This window comes from Parambassis ranga, chromosome 17 (assembly GCF_900634625.1).
Source record: "Parambassis ranga chromosome 17, fParRan2.1, whole genome shotgun sequence".
Taxonomy (NCBI): domain Eukaryota; kingdom Metazoa; phylum Chordata; class Actinopteri; family Ambassidae; genus Parambassis; species Parambassis ranga.
Genome location: NC_041037.1, coordinates 10,677,540 through 10,700,107, shown reverse-complemented (window position 1 = coordinate 10,700,107; position 22,568 = coordinate 10,677,540). Strand labels below are relative to the sequence as shown.

General features: G+C 39.3%; 1 protein-coding gene across 1 annotated transcript in view; it reads left to right on the top strand.

Annotated features, from left to right (window-relative positions):
- clstn2a (calsyntenin 2a) overlaps nt 1-22,568 on the top strand; it is a 99,473-nt gene that overhangs the window by 55,681 nt on the left and 21,224 nt on the right. The window contains exons 3-8 of the mRNA XM_028427463.1: nt 14,112-14,307; nt 15,819-15,930; nt 16,060-16,156; nt 18,657-18,806; nt 21,065-21,250; nt 21,732-21,989. Of these exons, the coding sequence (XP_028283264.1) occupies nt 14,112-14,307; nt 15,819-15,930; nt 16,060-16,156; nt 18,657-18,806; nt 21,065-21,250; nt 21,732-21,989 (999 nt within the window). The remainder of the gene's footprint in view (nt 1-14,111; nt 14,308-15,818; nt 15,931-16,059; nt 16,157-18,656; nt 18,807-21,064; nt 21,251-21,731; nt 21,990-22,568) is intronic.

Genomic DNA, 22,568 nt, shown 5'->3' with positions numbered 1-22,568 from the left:
GTACCATGTTTTGTTAATACCACAAACTCTATGACGTGCCTTTTTAATTTTTCATGCTTTCACTGCGTTTATATCACTGCCAGCTAAGGACACAAAAAAGTGTTCATATAGCAAATGTCCTCATTCTGCCTCCCTTCATGTTTTTTCTTTTGAGGGCAGGAGACTGGCTCCTTTTCAACATGCCCTTCATCTCTTTTCTTTTTCTTTTCATATTCCTCCTCCTCCACCCCATGGAAGTAACATTTAAATGTGTTCAATCTGTTACATTGTTTAATTTCCTAAAATAAATAGAGTACATTACAATAGAAGAAGTCAAGCTTTAATGGGACAGTGAAATGAGGATCAAAGATGCAAATCATGAATTATACAGAAATGATAATAACATTGGTTTTAGCAGGAATGTTGTTGTTTTGTTGAGTAAATCCACAGTCTGCAACGTGCTATTATTTACCACATGATGTGATAAATAGGCACAAAGGAGCAGAAAAATAAGAACATGTTTGTGTACATGTGATGTGAATGTAGTGTGCGTTTACTTTAGGATTTTGTATTGTTTCCCTCCAGCTTGTAGCCTCCTGTCGTTAACCGAATATGAAGGATTGCACTTTCTCTCTTCCCTTAGAAGCAACCTGTGTTTACTCTACAGGGTTATTTAAGGTTTTGTTGCTGAGCCTTGTTTCAGTGACAGCAAACCATGCAGTTTATCAAACGAAACAAGCCTGTATCCATTTGATGAGAAAGTGTAGTTTTAATCTGGTATCACAAATTTTCTCGAAAAAAACACACTGACCCACAGTAAAAGCCGAATCTTTTATGTAGTGGGAACGATGTCTCTCCACTGTTGAGACAGGCTAATTGGATGTAGGATGGTCAGAGTAATTACACGTCCAGTAATGCCCCACTGAGGCTCTGTCATCAATGCATTTTCAAATTGCTCACAGAGTCAAACAACCTCTTAGCCTTGGATTGATTTTACGAAGGGCTGAGTCCCTTCCATTATCAACCCATTACCCATTTTTTCTGTTTGGCACTTGATCTGTCTCTCATTTCTTGACACCATGTGATAATTTTCAATTCCTTGATTGAATACAATTGTGTGTGTATGTGTGTGGGTTCTCTTATAATAAGATGTGGCTGTGTGTGTGTTTGTGTGTGTGCTTATATGAGTGTCTGATTTTATAAAATGAGTTCTACAATCTTAGCCTGTATTACATATATAAAACACATTTTCAGACTTTTTTGTTGCAGCGGGCATGTGATACCATGTGTCTCACCATATTGTAGGCTGTAGCATTAAAATCAGAAAAAGCTCATGTTTTGCTCACAGATTTATTCCAGTTTCAGTTTCATTTCATTTTCTTGCCATCTTCTCAGTATTCCTATCTGTCTCCCTTGTACCATCTGCAGAGGATGGACGCCAGTGAAAGCTTGTTTACTGGCAGTATCTGTGTTTTCTGTTGAGCGAGACAGACAGGAGGTGGAAGGTGGAGCAGTGACATGCTGCCTCTCTTTTTTTTTTGAAAATGACAGCTGAAAGAACCTGCTCTTCAAGGACAGAGCACTGACCCACGGTGCTGGTGTGAGCTGAAATTACTTAATGAAATGTGCAGTGAATAGCAGCTGAAACTAATCCAGTAATTCTCCATGTTCTGTGTCTCCTCTTGCTCCTGCTCCCTCCCTCTCTCTGACAGTGGTTTGACAGGGCTTCACTTTCCTGACAGGCCAATTAGACGGCAATTTGCATATCTTCCTCACTCCATTTGCTTTGTTCATGTGAGCATAAAATAGGATAATCTGGCTTTTGGACCTGTGCACGATATCAGAGTCAGTCTGAGACTAACTTTATCCTCCATCATCCATGACCCCTCACCTGTGTCAGACAAGGCAGCACACTTTGACTTGAAGGTAATTGGCAATGTTTATGGCTTTTATTCATGTGCACTGTAACATGATAAACTAGCACAGCTGCACATTTACATCCTTCATCGAAGAACCGACGGGCTGTGTTTGTGGATATAAACATTCAACACTTTAATATTCGTTTTGCTTTATAATTGCTGTACACTCCAAAAAGTTTGTAATTTCTCTTTAATTTTGTTAGTTATAGTTTAATCTACATATTTGGCTTTGACTAATGCTGTGCTGTGTTAAAAATCCATATTTCTTCTAAGCTAATTATTATGATTAATTTGAGTATTTTTTGGTGACACAGGCACGCTGTGCTTCATTTTGCCAGTATCTTGCTGAAATGACACAGGCCCAATTGCATATCGTGTTTTATACTTACAAAATTTAAAGTCTGGTTCACACTTGTTATAATATGACTAATATAAAATAATTAAATGCAAAAAACAAAATGCTTGAATAAGTTCAGCATATTTACCCTCAACTGTTACAGCTGTCATGCTAATCCAATAAACATCAAACCTTCAACACAGACCCTGACTTCATCAGAACATTCTGATCAGAAAACAGAAAAACTGTGGCCACAAGAGAATAGCATGAGCACTACTGCACTGTGTGATCATGTGTTGGATGGTTTCTAAAATTGCCTGTGAGCTGTGAAGATATTTTATAACATCTGTGGTCTCATTTAATTAAGTAGAGAAGCACAAGTGCAGTGGTAATAATGTTTTTTTTTGTCATTGCTGTTCATTATTTCCTCGGCTGCACTACAGTATTACTTTAGAATATTATTCAGAGCAACACATGAATACAGAACTGCTGGGAAAAAGAAACATACACATTCTTTGTTTTATTGGAGTATTTTGTCTTTATCAGTCTGGTTCTTTACTGTGGTAGTTACAGCTGAATTAAACAAGTGTCAACAGTGTCCAAGCCTGGCAACAAGATTCACATTCCCAGTGCATGGTCACAGGTCAGTTTGCTAGCTGTCTGCCTACAGTGTTGCCTGCCTGTCGCCTCCACAAACAGTTTGATCGGGCACTGCCTAGGCGGCAAGGTCACCAAGCCTGAAACCAGCTACTGGTGGACATCACAGAGGTGTTTGTCCATGTTGAAAGCTTGTTGGCGTTATACAACCTCAAGGTGTTGCTTCAAGTTTTATTTATTATATTATTATATTAGAAAAGGGCTTCATTATTCAATTTTAAATGATAAATTTAGTTCACTCTCTGAATCACATGAGAGTTGAAAAATGGGGTCAAAGTCTGATGGATGTCCTGCTGTTGCCTGTCAAGGTGAAAGACATGAACAGCATAGCTTTAGCGTTCATTCATGCTTTGGCCTGAGAGAGCCTTTATTATTTTATGAGCATCTCAACAAGTGAGACATCTAAAATGATTCCAATTTACAGCCGGTTAAGATTGGAGCTGTTCAACCAATTAGATTCCATCCTCATGGTCTAATATGGTCCTAATTAAGTGCTTGAAACACACAAACATACACATAAACCTTAAGGCAGCCGGTGTACTGCCGGGTCTCCAGGGTCAATTACGGCAGTGTAATGATTGTAATTTGCTAATTTTCAGGCCATTATCCTATTTTATGTCTCATGCAGTGGGAAGTAATTTAGCAAAGGAGTGGGTTGACAAAAAGCGAGTGCCATCATTAATAGCGTCCAGGAATGAGCTGTCATGTCACCACCACCAGGCTCACATGCAGGCAGGCAACATTGCCCTTGTTGCATTGTGAAGGCTGTTATAGCTGTTACTGTATTTTAAGGCTTTAAAAGGATTTCACACGGCTGACTTATCAAACCACTGTAATCTGTAGCATTCATTCAAAAAAGCAGGAATAATGAGACAGGTCCTATTGGTCTGCTGACATTTTCTCTAAAAATGTCAGTTAAATGTCTTTGTTACATTTTTCAGCATGTTTCAAATTTATTTCCCTCTCCACTGTCCTTCCTAATTTCTCTGCTCCTTGTATTATTGTTCCATCCACTGTAGTGGACCAGATCACCCTTGTAGTGGTCCCATAGCTGTGCAAGTGAAATAAGATTTTTGTGCGTCTTCAACTGCCACTGTGCCTTCGTTCTACACTCCGGACAATGGGGAGGAGAACTCACTTTTCCAGAAGTGCCAGAACATTTGAAAGGCAATTTCAAACGAGTGACAGAGTAATGGATGAGGGCAGCGAGGGCCATCAGTCAAGAGCTGAACAGAACTAAGTCAGAGTTCTAGCTAACATATACTTAGAGCCACTCTCTGCCTCAGCAATAGTCGCAAATGACTCAATTTCCCTTCTTGGCAGAACACTGTGCAGGAAATTACTTTGAAAAGTTATTCAGAACACAGAAATACTACATGAAAGACTATTTTGATTTTTCTAACAGCATCACTGAGATTTGGAATTATATTTTCAAATGAGACATTAGAAACTGTAACTTTCCCAAAATCTAAAAAAAATGAAATAAATTATAGAATACATTGAAGAAAATGTAGACTGTAGTAAAACACATTTAAAAAAAATGTCTATGCACTGGCTTTAGTACAGCTAAAGACAACCTGGAGCCCTACAACACTGCAGCTGCTGAATTAATTTATGATTTCCACCAAGGCTATTAGTATTCTTTCTCAGGTTTTTATCCTGCAGATTTCTTTTTGTTAATTGTGAGAGTAAGCAGAAATAAAGCCAAAGTTGGGGGGAAAAAAGGGAAAAGAGGGAATAATAAAATCTCCCTTATCAATGTTCCTCTCCCTCCTGTGGCACAAACAGATGAAGACAGTCTAATACCAACCCCGTCCTGCCCTTCTAGGACCTTTTGTTGACCTTTTGCTGTCATTTAACTCTATCACAAGTGGGGCTGTCGCTACGAGGTGAGGATTTTGTCAAGTCGCTGTCTGTGTGGTTTGGGTATGAATTCATTATAAAATTCATTTTTGAATTGAATCTAATTAGCGAGGCAGATCATAGAGGTGGTTAGTAAGGCATTTCATAGTGTAATTCTGTTGTACTGACAGACACATGTGACTGGCAGCACCTGGCCTTGATGTGTTTTAATTATATATCATTAAAAGGGAGTGCTATGGGACATCAGGGCAGCTCACCTGGTAGAGTGGGTGAACAATAAACTCAGTCCTTACTGCAGTGGCACAGGTTTGATTCCAGGATAGTTATAGAGAGCTATGCTATAATACAGTTTGCAGTTTGTGTTTTAGTGAGCTGTCTGAGCTGCTGTGGAGTAATAGTAATAGTAATGTACATTGGTAGGGCATTTTCTGAGAACAGTATTTGCATAATTTATCTGATGGAGAGAAAAAAAACATCTTGTGTTTACTTAAACTAGTAAATGTTGCAATATTCATAAGAAACAAAACAGATATGACAATTATGTGAAACAAAGCTGACGTCTGTTGCTGCTGTTATTTTCCTGTTTCACACTGTGATTCACGGTAGCAAATCTGTGTAAATGAAGCCGTTCTCTCTAAAATAAAAAGACGTGTTCACATTTACTCCAGCTGAGGTACTGACAAATGATCAAACATGACAGCGGCGCATGCATGAGCTATTGCCTGCCGTCTGTTATGACAAACATAACTAGCATGCAGAGATCAATGGAAGATGACAGATTAGGTTATCTTAACCTGCACGGCATATCAAAACTACACTGCTCATTACCTTCTCTCAAGATGTTTTCTCTGAATTTACCTTCCTGATGGATGCTGCATGCAGTCTCACACCAAAGGAACCCCCCCCCCACCTACTGCTGGCCGATCTGATGGCTTAGTTATGTCATTTTAATAAATGTGCATTAGCATGCAAAAGGTCTCCTGGGGTTCTCAAATGCCACCTGTCAGCATTCATTGATGTTGTGTTTGCTTTAACTCATGCTATAGTTAAGCATCTATAACAGATAATGTGAAAATGATTGTGTATCCAAGTGTTCATGCCCAATGGGGGAAACACAGAAGGCCGGCTGAGAGAAAGTGAGCGATACAAATGAGAAAGATAAATTGTAACTGCTGAGTTTTGTGCACTACAGTCTGTTGAAAGAGATAACTCAAACCTCAGCAGTGTATAAAGCAGCACAGACCAAATCATATTAAAACTCTATAAAACTAATAGTCCAGGAAGAGGATGAAGGATAGAAGGCGACTGTTCTCCAGCATCTTAGCCAAAGAGCCCGATAAGATCATTTAATAGAAGGCTTCGAGCTACAGTATGTTTAGTGCTGTTGTAATTTTTTAATGCTTCCACCCTTTCGGCAAAATTACCAAATATTAAGTTGTTCCAGTTCTACAATCAGTATTTCACTGCCGGACAAACGTTATTGTCAGTATTATGTTGCATTCATAGAGTTGCTGGTGTTGTGTCATATCTGGGTTAATATATTCTATATATTCTATCATATTAAATATAATACATGACTTAATATAAAGCAACACTGCTGGCCGCCTGTGTTTTTACGGTGAATACTGGGATGTACTTTCCTAATTCGAACTTTGTAGAACTCGGCAACAGGTCAGTTTTTGCTTTTTTGTTTAGCCAGCATTAATGTAATGAGCCAGCAGATATAAGTTAATTAATAGCTGTAGCTTTGAGCATGCAAACATTTAGGAAGCAGCTTTTTTGCTCTGCTAAGTTCGTGAGAGGGAGCCCACAAAACATTTTAAATTAGTGGGGGTGCCCCGGACTGTGCCTCTCAGCTTTATATTCAGAGAAGCTTCTACACTTCTACACTGTTAACAAAATAGGTGCAGATGTGCCATTCAAAGCAACCCATACGTAAAATAAATTTAAATTTAACAGCTGTTTTTTTCATGTTTTCAATATTTACTTCGTTATATGTTGTTCCTTTTAGCCATAAACTGCGTTGATGTATCTATTTATATATAAGTGAGAGTGCACGTGTGAATGCATGTTTATGTGCAGGGAAGCATGAGTGTGTGTCAGCCTGTGTGTCTGCTATCAACCACTGGGCCATGTCCTCCTCTTCTCAGCGAGCCGCTGAGCTGACAGAGGTCGTAGTCAGAGCCACTGTGACATTTACAGCTTAGAGGCTTATGGAGACTCCCTGCTGTACCTGGAAGTCTGTGATAATCTTAGAACCATACCAGCTTGCAGTGCAACAGAAAGGTGTCAAAATGTAGGAAGAAACACAATTATTTGAATGTCACTCAGAAGAGGTGTGATTTGGTTGAAAAAGATAATGAACAGCTGATGGAGAGGTTTGTAGGAGAGAAGGTAGGCTGCAGAGATTTGATTTGTGTTAATGAGAGTTTTTTCTGCCCCCTGTGGATTTAAAACTATAAAATGAACAAATTCTTAATCCTTCTATGTCCATGTGAAATGTGGTTCACATGTTCTCTTGTCTCCCCTGTAGTAAACAGTGAAATTCCTATTTTCAGAGCATGGGCCTATTGTTGGAGCTTGGAATGTACAAGCTGTGTCTGAGTCCTGTCTGAAATGAGAACAAAGTACCATTGCTACAGAGCTTTTAGATAATAATAAAAAAAACAATATTGATGATGATACATTATTTGCAAATTCCAGTCCCACAAAATCACCTCTCACTGACTGAAAGACATGAAGACTGTTTTTTTTTTCATAATTGTAGTTACAAGACTGTACATGTTGATATATTTGGACTACATTTTAAGCTGTGTGATCCCTGACAGTCTTATTTTGACTGTATACTATCTGTACAAGTGTCTCACCTGCATGCATGCATCCAAACTGTAAAAAAATTCCCTTGTTCAAGAAGCCATTTAACTGTCAACGGGTGACCCTCGGAGCTACATTGAGTAGCTGCTGAGTGAGAAACAGAGAAGAAAGTGGAGAAGAGGTTGGAAACGTGAGGTGTGTCGGGGTAAAGGAGGGCAAGGTTGAGTGGTGCACCTGAGTGCTGATGTTAGGAGCTAGATAATTGCTTACCGCAGTGAAATCTGCAGCAGAGGAAGTAAGAAGGGGCATGGGGAGGAAGAGGAGGAGGAGGAGGAGGAGAGGCACACTGAGATACTCAAGAGGTTGGTAGTGCTATTTATACCTGTGTTAGTTATCTCACACACTGTAGTTATCTCCCTCTATCCTTCCTCCACCTCCCCTGCAGCTTCTCCTCCCCTTTCATTCACTTTTTAATCCACTTCTTTGTATCTCTGTGACCTCTTCTGTTTACATTGAAAAGGTATTCTTGTTTTCCTGTTGTCCTTTTCCTATTTTTTGGGGTTTCTTCCAACATCGTCATACTTTTTTTTTTTAACTGGGCTTCCCGTGTGGTCCCACATTTGATGTGCTCTGCTAGATGCCAATTCTCCATTTGTGCAATTTTCTGCTTAAGTTGATAAACAATCTTCTGCCTCATATAGCTTTTCACATTTTCCTATTTTTTACTTGAAAAAAAAAAACGAGTAAATCACCTTTTAAAAGCGTTTGGCTCAGGGCTGTTTCTGTACTCAAACCCATCATCTCGCAGTCACAGGCATCGTCCAGAAGTTGCAACTCGAGACTCCTTGTATTTGTGTCTGCACTCAGCTGTTAACAGCTTTAAGCACAGCCAGAATACTTTGCAGTGCTCTGCTTTTCAGCATTAAAGTCACGCAACTACACCTTCACGTAGTTCAATTAACAAGAAACACTGACAGTCACTAGTTCATCTGATGAATTCCAATCCCACAACTTCACAGGCTGCAATTAACACTAATTGCATCACAGACCACCGGAGCCCCCAGCAGAATGAATGTGTATTGTCTGTGATAATGAATTCTCCTCTTCTTATATTGTGTTGTCCAAGGCATCAGCGGCCCTGGGTGAATAGATAACCTAAAAGTGTGTGTGTTTGTTTCAGCAGGTGTGTATGCGCTTCCTTTCTTTGTGAGTTTGTCACCCTGAGGTCAAGCGGATGGTGAAACAGTCTCCCAAATGCAATTAGGAAGTGGCCGGCTATCTAAAGGAGACTCTGATGAATTGCTCCCACAAGTCTTTCTTTAACTGACTGAGAGTTGAAGTGGCTATACTGAACGACAAATGCATTCACCCATGCACACAGATAAACTGCACATAGTGTGAACACCAGCTCTTTTTATTGCATTTCAGACCTCTAAACAGCCTCTAAAGAAATTCGTTGAGTGTTATCTCATTAAAGTGAAACTTTTCTTCTGGAGGGGAATGAACTGGAAAAATCAATTTTAGTGTTTCTGCATTAAAAGATATTTCAGGAGTTATTCTCTCTTATGGCTCAATTGTCAGGCACAACTGCTGAGTTATGTATGCCTTTGTCTACAGTGTGAAGGGGGATTCCAGTCAGTGTCACTCTGGGTGCACATACCTGAATCAAACATAGTGTAGATCCATGAGGTCATGTAACAATAGGATGCTTTTGAATGCAGAGGCCTCTTACACTTTTGATGTGATGACTCAGCGTACCTACTTTCTGAACTTGGAGCTCTTTGGTGTAAAGAAGTCGAATAAAGCTGTGAGTATAGATTTAACAAGCAGTAAGTGAGGCAGTGATAAAAATTTCAAGAGCCACCACTAATATTTGACAACTTATCCTCCTCTTAAGTACCTGCTGCTCGGTGTCCTCATTGTGTCCTCACTTAAAACCTAGGAGAGACAGTACAGAGAAAATCCCATTAAAGCCAACATGGGAAGGGCTTATGGGGAAGGTCATGAACCTTTGTTTGTCATCCTCCTTCTTTCTTTAGCAGCCCTATACTCACTAAATCTATGAGTATAGGGCTTCCTTTAAGTTAAAAAAACTGTTTGATTTTTTAAATATTTTTAATCACTTGAAGGTATTTGCACAGTTTTTGAGTTTATAATGAGCTGTGTCCAGGCAGCTGTTTGTGGTTGTGTCCATGACCTCGTTTTTAGAGTGCTTCTCTCAAGCACTTAAAAACTGTGACCACCTGAGAAAACATCCTGCCATGTTCTTCTTTTTGAATAATGATCATGGTAACCTTTCAATAGATTAGCTGGTTACCAATGACAGCCAGGATCAGCTCCTCTCCAGCAATTGTTGAGAGTAAAGAGGAGCTAGCCATAAGCGCAGTGGAAATAAAACACTGAGGGACCTTTGCACCAGGGACGATGAATTCTGTCAAAGGCTATCATTCCAATAAATGGTTGTCACTCCCTTACATACAATAGGAACACGTGTGTAGCTTTCCATTTCAGCTGCTCTTTAGATATCACCCTATTACAAACTCTCAGGGCAACATTTCTATTTTCCTGGTTGCTTGGGTGATGAGGCTGCCTCTGTAATCTGGGTCACTTTTGCTGCTTATCATATTACAGTGATAACAAGGGGGTTCCAGTGGGCTTTTGAAAATTGTACACAAAATAAATCTTCCTGGCATAAACACATGCACACACAGCTCCTTAATTTGAGAATGTTATCCAAATATTAAACCAGAGTCTGTCTGGGGCTGTTATGACAATAAACATTTATCCAGATTGATTAATTCTGCAGTGTGACCTTACCCTTTCTATATCTAAGAAGAAACAGCTGGATCAACCTCATTCCTTCAGTCATACATGACCATTTGTTCTATTTGTTACTAGAAAAGCTGCTTCTTCGTGGTGAAACTGCAATTAGATGCAGTTAAATGCAGTTAAAAATGAATTTTTAGCAATTAACTGGTGACACTGAACTGCAAGCTGCAAATTAGAAAGTTCCTCCGTCGCTATTGGACAGTAGGGGATCTCATAAAGATAGCTGTAGCACTTTATTTTTCAGCACTGGGAAAAACAGAAGAAAAAAAACTGAGTCAATTAAGTCTTATTGGAAACCATGACACTGTAATAAAGCCCTTAAAATAATTGCCATGTTTATCAACAGTGTGTGCTGTGCATAATGTACAGTATGTGTTTGTACTTAATTCCTCATAACATGGACACATGCTGGATATTGTGTGCATATGTGTGTCTGAGCGTTGTTAGAGTTTATCTGTGGGTCAGTAGAAGGATGAAGTGTAATCCAGTCATTAATTAAAGTAGACGAGTGAGGGTGACTGTGAGCTCAGTGAAGGCAGGAGAGTGAAGGAATCAAGGCTTAAAAACGCCTGATACTCTGCCTGCTTAGACACTCACTTTAATCAAGGCCTTACAGCTCCAGTCCACCACACACACACACACACACACACACACACACACACTGTTGAATCTTGATATTGAAGCTTTTGCACTTTCTGCACTGTATAGTCAGACAAATAGGTTCAGACACTCCAGATGGAGTCACAACAGCATTTGATTAAAAGGAATGAACATGATTTAATCTTCTCTTTCTCTATTGAGCCTTTACCAAGAAAGTGGGTTCATGTGAGGCTTTGAGAAGTCACTCCTGAAGTTTTTTTTACAGTCAAGATATAATGTGACATCACATTGTGAACTTAAGAGTGCAACACCAACAGTCACTAATAAATATTTTTCAGTTTGCTTATTGTAACAGTGGGGTATATATATATTTATAACTTTTTTCTTTATGTCCTGGGGTGAATGGCCCAGAAAGCTCCAGCTGTAGGAGAATACAGAAATTAAAATTACATGACGTGACCTCTTTGCACAGGCTTTCATGTAATGTCTGCGTGCCCAAATTTGTTTTTTGTTTTTTTTTAATATGCTGATTCGAAGCTTGTATTTGTTACAACATTGGTTACATCAGCTTTGTTGCTGCTGCAGCTTCCCTAAAACCCAAAGAACATTTAAAATGCAGAATGTGTAGAGGATGCAGTAAATACAACTTTAGTGTTTCCCATCAGTAGTATCATGTGTGGTGGCCTGCCGAAGCCTAATTTGTTATACATGATAACTGCTTGTAAGTTAGGGTCACTAAACCTTTTACAATGTCACCTACAGATTTTGAAAATTCATTTTGAAGCTTATTGCAGTGGCGCTATCATGAAATTAAATGCTCTGTCAACTCCATTTACTCACATTAGGAATACACAAATTTGTTTTGGCTCCTTATGACAACGTGTTAGTTTGCAGACAATCATTTCTTCATTAATTGTATCCATCTTGTCCTTCTCCATTATACTGCCAATTCAACACCCTGTGAAATACATGTTCCCTGACAGCTTGACATTTTCTGTCAATGCAGTTTATGCTGCTCAAGCTTTCTGTGGTGCACTATCTATTTTAGATGATTGTTAATATTGAGCCATTTTTTGCTGACTCTTCCGCCTTTACTCTGTTGGCAGCAGCCAATTCCCCACAGCAAAAATCTATGCGTTTTAATATTTACTTTGAAAAGCAACCCTTTTTCCCTCTTGACGTATAGGCCAAAAAAGATTAGACCTCATTTCATCCATGCACCACAGCAGGGTGTTCCCTCTGGTGAGGGGGAAACTGTAAGTGGCAGGAAAGAGAATGTCTCGGTAAAGGGTTCATTTGCTGACATAGTAGAAATCCATCTGAAATCTCTGTCATTTACATATTGGATCATCACATTGTTCCTCATGTCTCCCTTCTTTCTTCTCTTTCTCTCTTCTCTCTATCTTCTTCTAAAGCTATCTCTTACTTTCCCCCACTTCATGACTCTGTTATGTTCTTGTGCAAAAATGTATTCCAGAAAAATGCATTTGCCACACCAGATGGAGCAGAAAATGAATTTGTATCCAACCTCTAAACTGCTAAGTGAAGGTAGCTTTTGCTGCTCCCCATCACCAAGTTGAGGGTTCCTGCAGCAGCATAATATAATCACTCCATTTGAACCGCATCTAAGACCATACTTATTCAGAGTGTGTGTGTATATACTTGTGTGCATGTGGAGGCAGGATCACTCTTCTTCCGTACCACCTGCAGTTTTTATTTATTAACATTTTATTATTTTTCTATTCACAGTCCACCCTACTGGGGGCCTTTGTATTTCTTTAAAACCTCATAGAGGGGAGCATATGAGGGACAGCCATTTTGAAGATTGACTGGGGAGTTTTTGGCAGCATCAGTCACAAGTCTTTCACCAAGAAGGGGATTTGGGAAGTACAATCAAGTTTAAAGGAGGCTGAAGTAATAATAAGTTAAACGGCTGTGTGTATGAGAGTGGAATATGAAGATAAAATAGGACAAAGTTGAAAAAAATCCAGCAGCAAAAAAGAACTTTGTATTAGTTAGTAAGGTTTTGAGCATGCAGGCAGAATTGCCATAGATGTCTTTTTGTTTCAGCTGTGTCCCCGCTATGCTGTGAGAGATATCAGCTGGCACAGGGTCAGAGAGTCACAGTTGTTTTGTTCCTTCTGCAAGAAGATTTCCCAAATCCCTGAAATGAACACTTGTGCAGGGGATAAACTCCAAAGACGATTCACATCCACGTCTATACACACAGGAACACACAACAAAATATGGTCAACGAGAGTGGGAAAGGACTCTGTGGACAGGACACATTTCAGCTTTTGTTGAGCTGGGACACATATCAGAAACTGTTCTACTCTTAATGACACCCCAGGAGCAGTACACTGTGTTGTCAGCTCATGCTGACGAAGATCTCTGGGTCCAGACATGGACGGAGTCTGAAATTCAGAGTTAATAGCTGTGCTGTAAGGAAAATGCCAGCAGTGTTTTACTTTATTACCCACAGTTTGATTCATCCTTTACTATTCAAGCTGTTCGGTAGCCACTGCTGGGTTTTAGAGAAGCAAAATAATAAGATTTATCATCAGCTGTATTAAATTAAATTAAATGAATGAAACATGTACTATTCATTTACACGTACATTAAGAGAAAGCTCAGACTTATTAGTTAGTTGTTGTGCTTTCATATTAAAAACCCAGAGTAGGTCCTCTGATGAGCCTCATGCAGAGCAACATTTTCAGTCTCTGCTGGGGGCCAGCATGCTGAAGCTCATAATTTCCCTTATGTTGTCTATCTTTCTGTCATTTTATCTTTAGAACTCACATTGTTCATTTTTCTTTTTCACTGGGTGATGATTAGCATTAGCTATCCGACCGATGAATTACTCTCATCTCTTTATTTTTCAGAAGCGACTCTCTTAATCTTTACTTGATGATTATTGCTGCTTTTCTTCTTTGACAAACATCACACTGTTGTTTTTCACTTTTTGCTCAAAGATGAAAGAATAGCCTTTGATTCTCAAAAGTTGCAGCCACTTATAAAGTCCTTTAACATCGTCCCTGGCTAAGACACTTAAGTGTTTATGATTACTCTCCCATTTTTTTATTACATGCTTTTCCTTTTCTCTTTCTTTTTAGGGGAGATTTGTGCCTTTAAGATCTTTGGTCAAGATGCTCCATTTGAGGCAGTGGTGCTAAATCGCACATCAGGAGAAGGAGTCCTGAGGGCCAGGGGCTCTGTGGACTGTGAGAGCCAGAAAGAGTATACCTTTATTATCCAGGCCTACGATTGTGGTGCCGGGCCCAGCGGGGCCGACTGGAAGAAATCCCACAAGTAAGTCAAGCCTTTCTCTTCATGTGTTTGTGATTTTTATTATGGCTGGGGTTAAAAATTGAGATACTAGAACAGCAAAAGTAAACTCACTCACACTTTTGTCACAAACCTGGACTCTTCTGCAGCAAGAAGCAGATCTATGGCACCCTTTTGCATGCCACTGAGGTCTTGTCTTCTTGTCACCTGGAAAGGGACGGTGAGAGACCGGTATTAATGTGGCTGCAATCTCATTGCTAGATGCCACTAAGTGAAAACACATGGTATCTTCTAACCTGACATGTGCAGTGTTATTAATATACTGTATATGTAGAGCAAGAACAAACACAAATGAATATTGCAGTATGCGTAAATGTGCAATATGCACATTTAAATCAAACACCTATAAAATAAAAATAAAAAATCCATTAAAAAATGCATTAAAAAATGGAGGTTCAAGTTATTTGTGTATCATTACCTGTAAATCATTCTTATGCAGCAGAACTAATATCTAATAAAAAGATAAAAATACAGACACAGTAAAAGCTTGTTCCCATAGATACATTTACATAAGTATATGCATCCCTATAGGTGCGTTCATGTGATAATGGATTTAAATTGAACACAAATTAAACGCTAACAAAGTGCTGCTGTATGTGAAAATACCTTCTTGAACTTAGCTCAAAGTTGTAATAAAAAACATAATTTCTACTTTTTCCGCCTCTCAGCCTTCAGTGTTGCAGAAGCAACAACAGCTGAGACTTGCAGATTCATCTGAGGACATGTCCTCCTAATAGCCCATCAATACAGTGTGTGTGTGTGTGTGTGTGAGGCAGCGCTATGTGAATCAGATTGACAGACAGGCAGACTGACATGGACGGCAGCAAATCAAACCCTCTGGTCCTTCTCTGAGAGAAGAAGCAACTAAAAAAAGATGCTGCTCGGTACACGAGAGAGAGAGACAGAGAGAGATTTATCAGCTCAGGGATCTGTGATGAATTTCTTCAGTATTAGATGAATGACGCTCAGTGTACAGTGTGTGTGTGAGAGACATTATCACTGCATGACATTCTAAATAGCCCTCATTAAGCTAATGTCATTAATTAGCCAGATGTGCCTCCTCACATACACTGTGAGTTGTTGTCAGTGAAGGTCACCTGTGAAGAAAACTTCATGATGCATCTACATCATCGTGCCATTTATATACTTTACTGCACAAATGAGGTTGTGTGTTTATGTGTGTGTTTGCGTTGTGAGGAAAAGAGAGCAGAGGAAAAATAAAAGCTTTGAAAACTATCTGCTGTAAGACAGTTTGTGGATGAGTCTGTCATATCTGTGACATTAGAGCATAATGAAACCACAGTGCATACAGAAAAATGAATAAACAACATTCCAGTGCGTTAAAGATCAACACTCAGTTTTGATTCATTCTCTTTGTCCTTTTTCTACATTTCCTTTACCACTCTATCCTTTTCTTATCATTTCTCCAATGCTTCCTCCCTCTATCTTGTGTTTTTTCTCGTACCTCCATATAGGGCTGTGGTCCATATCCAGGTGGATGATGTCAATGAGTTCAGCCCTGTGTTCAGGGAGACGCTGTACAAAGCTTCCGTGATAGAGGGGAAAATCTACGACAGCATTTTACAGGTATTTAAACCTTTTTTTGAATACATATTGAGTTATCATGGCTTTGTGTCTTCTTATTATCAATAAGATTTTACTTCTATTAACTGTGACTTTGCTGAAGAACAGTTATCTGCATGTTGTTTCTTCTAGGTGGAGGCGTGGGACCAGGACTGCTCACCACAGTACAGCCAGATCTGCAACTATGAAATTGTCACCGCAGGCACACCATTTGCGATAGACCGCAATGGTAAGTGTATGTGTGCACGTGCAGGGTTTATAGTCTGGCTAAGTACTGATGTGATTAGGAGTGATGTGTATGTCTGAGAGAGAAACCTAGAATGGCAAAATGAAGGAACATTTTGTGAGCCTGGAGGCTTTTTTTTTCCATGGAAAAAGCTTTATCTAATGTAATTATACTGAAGAACTGTTATTGATGTGACACTTGTCTAACTTCTCACAGGTCATGAACTGTAGACCAAACAGTTTGTACATAAAAGGTACAAGTTTAATGAAGAAATACTCGTCTACTTGTTAACCTTAAAAGCTTTACCTGAAGCAAGTGGACCCACAAACTATAAGTTTTTCATCATAGTCTTAACAGTTTGTACTCTAATAGCTGTGCTGTTCTTGCCTCACACAAACAGAATATTTGATGTTCTGATGAAACAAAAACGCTGTTCCTCTGCTGTGGCATGTTCTTCCTATGATCTCAGCCAGCTGAACCTTGAATACGTCTCTACTAAAGATAGATATAAGAGAACCTCAGAAGAGTCAGATGGCTTTGAAATGAGTCATGGAATAATCAATGGAAACTATGTAAAGAAATCATACTGCTTGTATTGGAAAAAGACTGCAGCACTCATGGGTGTATACATTATATGAATACAGTTATGAAATACAAGCAGATGTATGGTTTCTTTTTATTGCAGTGATGTCGTGATCCACCAGGTAGCTTTTCATCAGTCCACAGATCAAAAGTTTCATGACAAAGATCCACCTTCAGCTTCACAGGTTCTTCTGTTTGTGTGTGCTCTTGGTTGACTGGAAGGTTGTATTTTATTTTTTGATTAAGTACTATTCTGAGCATATCTGCCTATATAAATTTAAAGCTTTGGGATTTGCACTTCCTTTACCCTGAGCCTTTGCATCCACTCTTTGCTGATCTGAGTGCAGTGTAATCCAAACTGAAGGGAGACTGAAGGGCTTTGTGTGTGTGTCACACACATCAGACAGACACTGCTTTCTTTAATGTAGCTCCCTCTCTCTCAGGGTCATCCTTAGTATTTTGTGTCACTGCTTTTTGATTTTAACCTCCCAGTGTTTCCTCCCTGTATTTTATGGTAGCTGGTTTGATTTGGTCTCCTTCCAGGCGCAATAATATTGTTTGGAAGAAACTAAGAGACACAGCATGTTATTCAGACTTGTTTTTTTGAACAATTGTAAATTCATTTTCTGAGCTAAAAGACTAAAGTGTATTAAGAATGAATTAAGGATCATTTGAAGGGATGCTGAAGCAGAGCAGCTATGCTGTCTAAGTCTCAAACATGCTGTCCCTGTAATACTCTCACTGATGTAATGAAGTGGTTTTTGATGCATCCATTCAGGAACACAGTGAATTTTAGCATAGTGCGAACTTATCAGCTGATATCAGATGATTATTATTTCATTTTAAGGCCAATATCTGCTTATAATGATGTTTTACTGAAACTGGTTATAGAGACCAAACCAACACTGTAATCGGGCTTTTAGATTAACTCAACTTCCACACATCCCTTTAACTGTCAGCAATTAAAAAAAAATCTAAATCAGCCAGGTGCCCATAGATACTAGATGTAAGAGGTACCCTGCTAATGAACCATGTGTGAAAATGTCCTGTCAAAGTGAACTGTAACCTTAAGTTCTATGTACGGTTGCATAACTAGCAAATGGTTGAATTCTAGTCCCTTCTTTGTTCTCACCAGCTGCAGATCAAATAGTCAGTGTAGGAGATTTTTTTGTAAAAACTGTCTGACTGACCTCCTCGCCTTTCTTCCTTTGACATTTCAGTTCTGCTCCTTTTTTTTCTCCTTTGTCGCTGTGCTTTGATTTCCTTCTGCTCCTTTCTCCTTTGTTCTCTGACAGCAGAGTGATGCCTTTCATTCAGCCAAGCCTCCACATGAAAACAACAAAAATAGTTTCAGTTGTCCTCATAGGACTGGGCACAGGGTCTGAGATGGTAATAATAATAATAACACATTGAAATATAACTCACCAAAATTAAGCCGAGCCATTCATTTAGACACAAGGGGAGAAAGGACAAATGGCTCAGCAGAGCAGAGAGAAAAATATTATTTAACTCAAAATACCTTTTGTCTCTTTTTGTCTCTTCTTTTGAGGCAATAACAGCAAGACATCACTTAACACTGTTCGCAATGCAGTCATCACTACTGCATTATTAATAAAAGCTGTTCCATATCTTTTAATGTTCACTGACAGTGGGTTGCACTATTCTCTGTTACCCTGGTGACAGGTGAAGAACATGCATTTTTGCAGTTTTACATTGACTCCTTACAAAAGGCTTTTAAATTCATAAGCGTACAAGATGACAGGACCTTGAGTCGTCAGTAACTGGCTTCAATAAGAACAAAGAGGTTTTGTTTTGCTTTCAAAAAGCAGTTTGTTTAACTCAGTCATTTTGAATTACAACTCAGTGGAAAGTGATTCGCTCTTTCTTTCTGTTTATCCTTTCCTTGTTTTTTTTTCTTTAGGTAACATCAGAAACACAGAGCGGCTAAGTTACGACAAACAGCACAGCTACAAGATCACAGTGACTGCCTTTGACTGTGGTCAGAAGAGAGCAAAGGAGGATGTGGAAGTGCACATCGAAGTCAAGCCTGTCTGCAAACCTGGATGGCAAGGTTAGAGATCATTTACCTCGCAATAAGTATCACAGAAACTGACTTATTTCCTTGTTGGTATAAAGTGCACAAGCGCATTTCTTAAATCAAAACTGAAGCAGGCAACTCTTTGCAGTTTTGGGGCATATACTTTACCTTGAGGGAATTCCATCTCATTTTAAAATGAACATCTCTTGAGGAAATCAGAAGACCTGACAAAAACTTCCACAGGGAAAGTTGACTAGAGTGTGGGGTTTTTTCCCTCCTCCTTTTAACATGACAGCAGCTTGGCATTCAAGTCAGCTTGTCTCCCTGGCTGCTTCACCTGTCAGCACTGACAGCATCTCAGGAGTCAAACTCACACAGGAATGAAAGAGGAAGACAGAAAAAGAAGGACAGAGAGGATGAATGAACAGAAAGAAAGAAGCAAAGTTACAGACTTGAACATTAAAGGTACAAATAAATTACATTGCCAATATGTGGGCATGGGCTGTTTTAGTCTTTATGTGTGTCTATGACCACATCTTAGTATAGTGCAGTGGAAACAGGAAAGAAGTAAGACACAATTAGACACAATGCAGTTCATCTCATCTTGTAAGATAAGATAAATATCTTAACAAGTCTGACTTGTTTTTTGTTATTAGAGAGAGATCACGCCCAAAAGGTGCAAAGGAGGTTAAAGAAGTTTATCATTACTCGTTCTCCTCCTCTCAGGCTGCAGATATAAAGGCCTCATTTTCAGGGAATAGAGCAGTAGAAACTTTGGAGGCCCAGAAGAAATCGTGGGGCAAATAAAGCAAATCCTTATCACTGTGAGTGCAAAAAAATATCTGGAAGCAACATTTTTATCAGCCGTTCTCCTCCCTCAACCTAAAAATGGCAGCTGGATAGTTAGACGATTCTAGCAAGTAAATAAAACTGGATCTGTTTGATTCTCTGTAAAAATCAAGCCCCTGCACACATGATAAATCCTGACCTGAGAATTTGCTTCAGCAGCTTGGATCTAACTTAGGAGAAGCTTCCAAATACGACTGTGCCCCTTCATCCAATTTTAAGAGATACTGCTCCAAGTATGGCTATAATACACAAAGAGAGATGGGGTAAGTTGAAGTTAAGAGGGAGCACTGGATAATACTTTTGTTTGCAATACATGGAGGTGCACTCACTCCAATTCACAAGGGTTTTGTCCACTTAAAATTATTAAAATTTAATTTAGATAAAATGGGTGTAAAAAATGGGGAATACAGTTTCAATCAGCAACCTAAAACACTACAGATACTAAGAGAAACAGTGATACAGTCGAACATGGAAGGGCCATGCTCATGTCACAGATTTAAGCACAAAAGAGAAATAAGGGTAGAAGGACTATGTGCTATTTTTGGTCTAATCTGGAAGGCTCCTCCTACTAAGAGAAAAATCTACAGTTATTTTTGAGGTCCAATTTGCATCACTCTGCTGATACACTGTGTTGGAATCTGACTTGCTATCATAGCCTTATAACATCCTCATCAATGTTGCATCATTCTTTGTAATTTTCAATCATTAAATAACCCACACTGCAAAACCATTAACCCACATGCAGCTTAATGTAAAACCATTAACTCATAGTCGCCTAAATCCATGAATAAAACATGATGCACTGATGCATTCAGACCAGGGTCCTCTGCACACATCACCTTATTTATCGCCTGTGTGCAAAGGTCATCTGAGCGTCTGCAGATGCTTTTTGAAAACGTCTCTCTGGCATTAATGGAAGCTCCACCTCTCACTTCTCCTCGCCTTTCTAATCACAGCCTGTTTCCTTCTTTGTGATTCATCTCAGGAGACTTGGTATCATATTGTGTAGGTGTGGTGAAAGCTACCAGGTGTCGCAAACACACTCACAGGTTTCTGCATGTACTGAACATGTGGAGTTTAAGCATAACACCTTGCTAATCAAAATAAGGGCACTTCTTTGTGAGATATTTTGCCGTTATTTTAATCTCCTGTTCACTTAACATAGGGCAAAATTGCACTGAACAAAGCTTCCAAAGCAGCCAACCTGTTTGGTTTTTGAAACCATAGTAGAACAAAACAAAGGTTTATGTTGTGTGTAAAAGGTTTTTAAAGCTATATTGAGAAGTTAGACATAATCAGGTGTAATTTTAACATAAGAACTAATGACATGACTTCATGTGATGTTAACCAAAGGACACCTGTACTTTACCTGTAATTTCAGAGGCCTGTCACAAAATAAGCTGTCATAGAAAGTACAAATGATTTTAACTTCATTGTTTCAGGTTGGAACAAACGTGTGGACTATGAGCCAGGAACTGGCAGCAAGCAGCTCTTCCCCAAGATGCGTTTAGAAACGTGCGGGGGTCCGTTGTCAGGGGTGAAAGCGATGGTGGAGCTCCAGACAAACCACATCGGGAAGGGCTGTGACCGTGAGACTTACTCTGAAAAGTCTCTGCAAAAACTTTGTGGTAAGTAAAGGGGAAGTAAATTAAAGGAGAGAGAGCGAGAGGGAGAGATGAAGATGCTGCTTTGAAATATTGAGGTGCTATTTAAGAGTAGAGGACTATGAAAGCGCAAAGGGTAGTCATAATAATGAGAGACAAGGAAAATTATAATTCAAAGAAGAAATTACCTCTTGACGTCTTAACCCTCTCAGTATATTAATAAGCCAATTTCCAGTGTGCCATTTTTAATCCTCAAGACTATTTGGAGTTTTTTTTCTTCTTTTTTTTTAAAAAAATTTAAAATTAAATTTGCAAACTCCATTCCAAACTTACATAATGTGTGACTTTATTACACCCCATTAATATCCTGGAGCATGACATCCAGTAAATTCATAATGACTTTGAGTAGTATATATTATTTTCACATCTACAAGCAGCCACACAAATCTTATGTGTGTTGCTCTGGAGACTTGTTGACAGTGTTGTGTCATCTGACTGGCATCAGGTGCAGCATCGGGCAGCACCGACCTCCTTCCTGCCCCCAGTCCTTCTACAAACTGGACAACGCCTCTCCTGACAGACAGTGGGAGAGACAGCGACCTCATCTACAGGTTTGACGGTCGCCAGGCTGCTAATGTTCCCGATCACGTGGTGCCTCAAAACCTGACAGACCAGTTCACCATAGCAACATGGATGAAACATGGGCCCAGTCCAGGACTCAGGGCTGAGAAGGAAACCATACTGTGTAATTCTGACAAGACAGGTGAGGAATTCATATGCTGTTATGACTGTTTATGCAATTTGGAATGTAAAATATGGATATGTATGTTTTACCCTTAATTTAGTTTTGTTTTTTTTCAACAATTTAAATTACCTTATTTTAGAAAACTTGTTTTGTTAGAAAAAAAGTTCTCAAAGTAACAAGATACACTCAACAAAAATATAAACGCAACACTTTTGTTTTTGCTCCCATGTTTCATGAGATGGACTTGAAGATCTAAACTTCATTCCAGATACACAATATTACCATTCCTCTCAAACATTGTTCACAAATCTGTCTAAATGTGTGATAGTGAGCACTTCTGCTTTGCTGAGATAATCCATCCCACCTCACAGGTGTGCCACATCAAGATGCTGATCTGACATCATGATTAGTGCACAGGTGTACCTCAAACTGCCCACAATAAAAGGCCACCCTGAAATGTGCAGTTTTGTCTCACAGCAAAATGCCACAGATGCCACAAGCATTGAGGGAGCGTGCAATTGGCATGCTGACAGCAGGAATGTCAACCAGATCTGTTGCTCGTGCATTAAATGTTCATTTCTCCACCATAAGCCATCT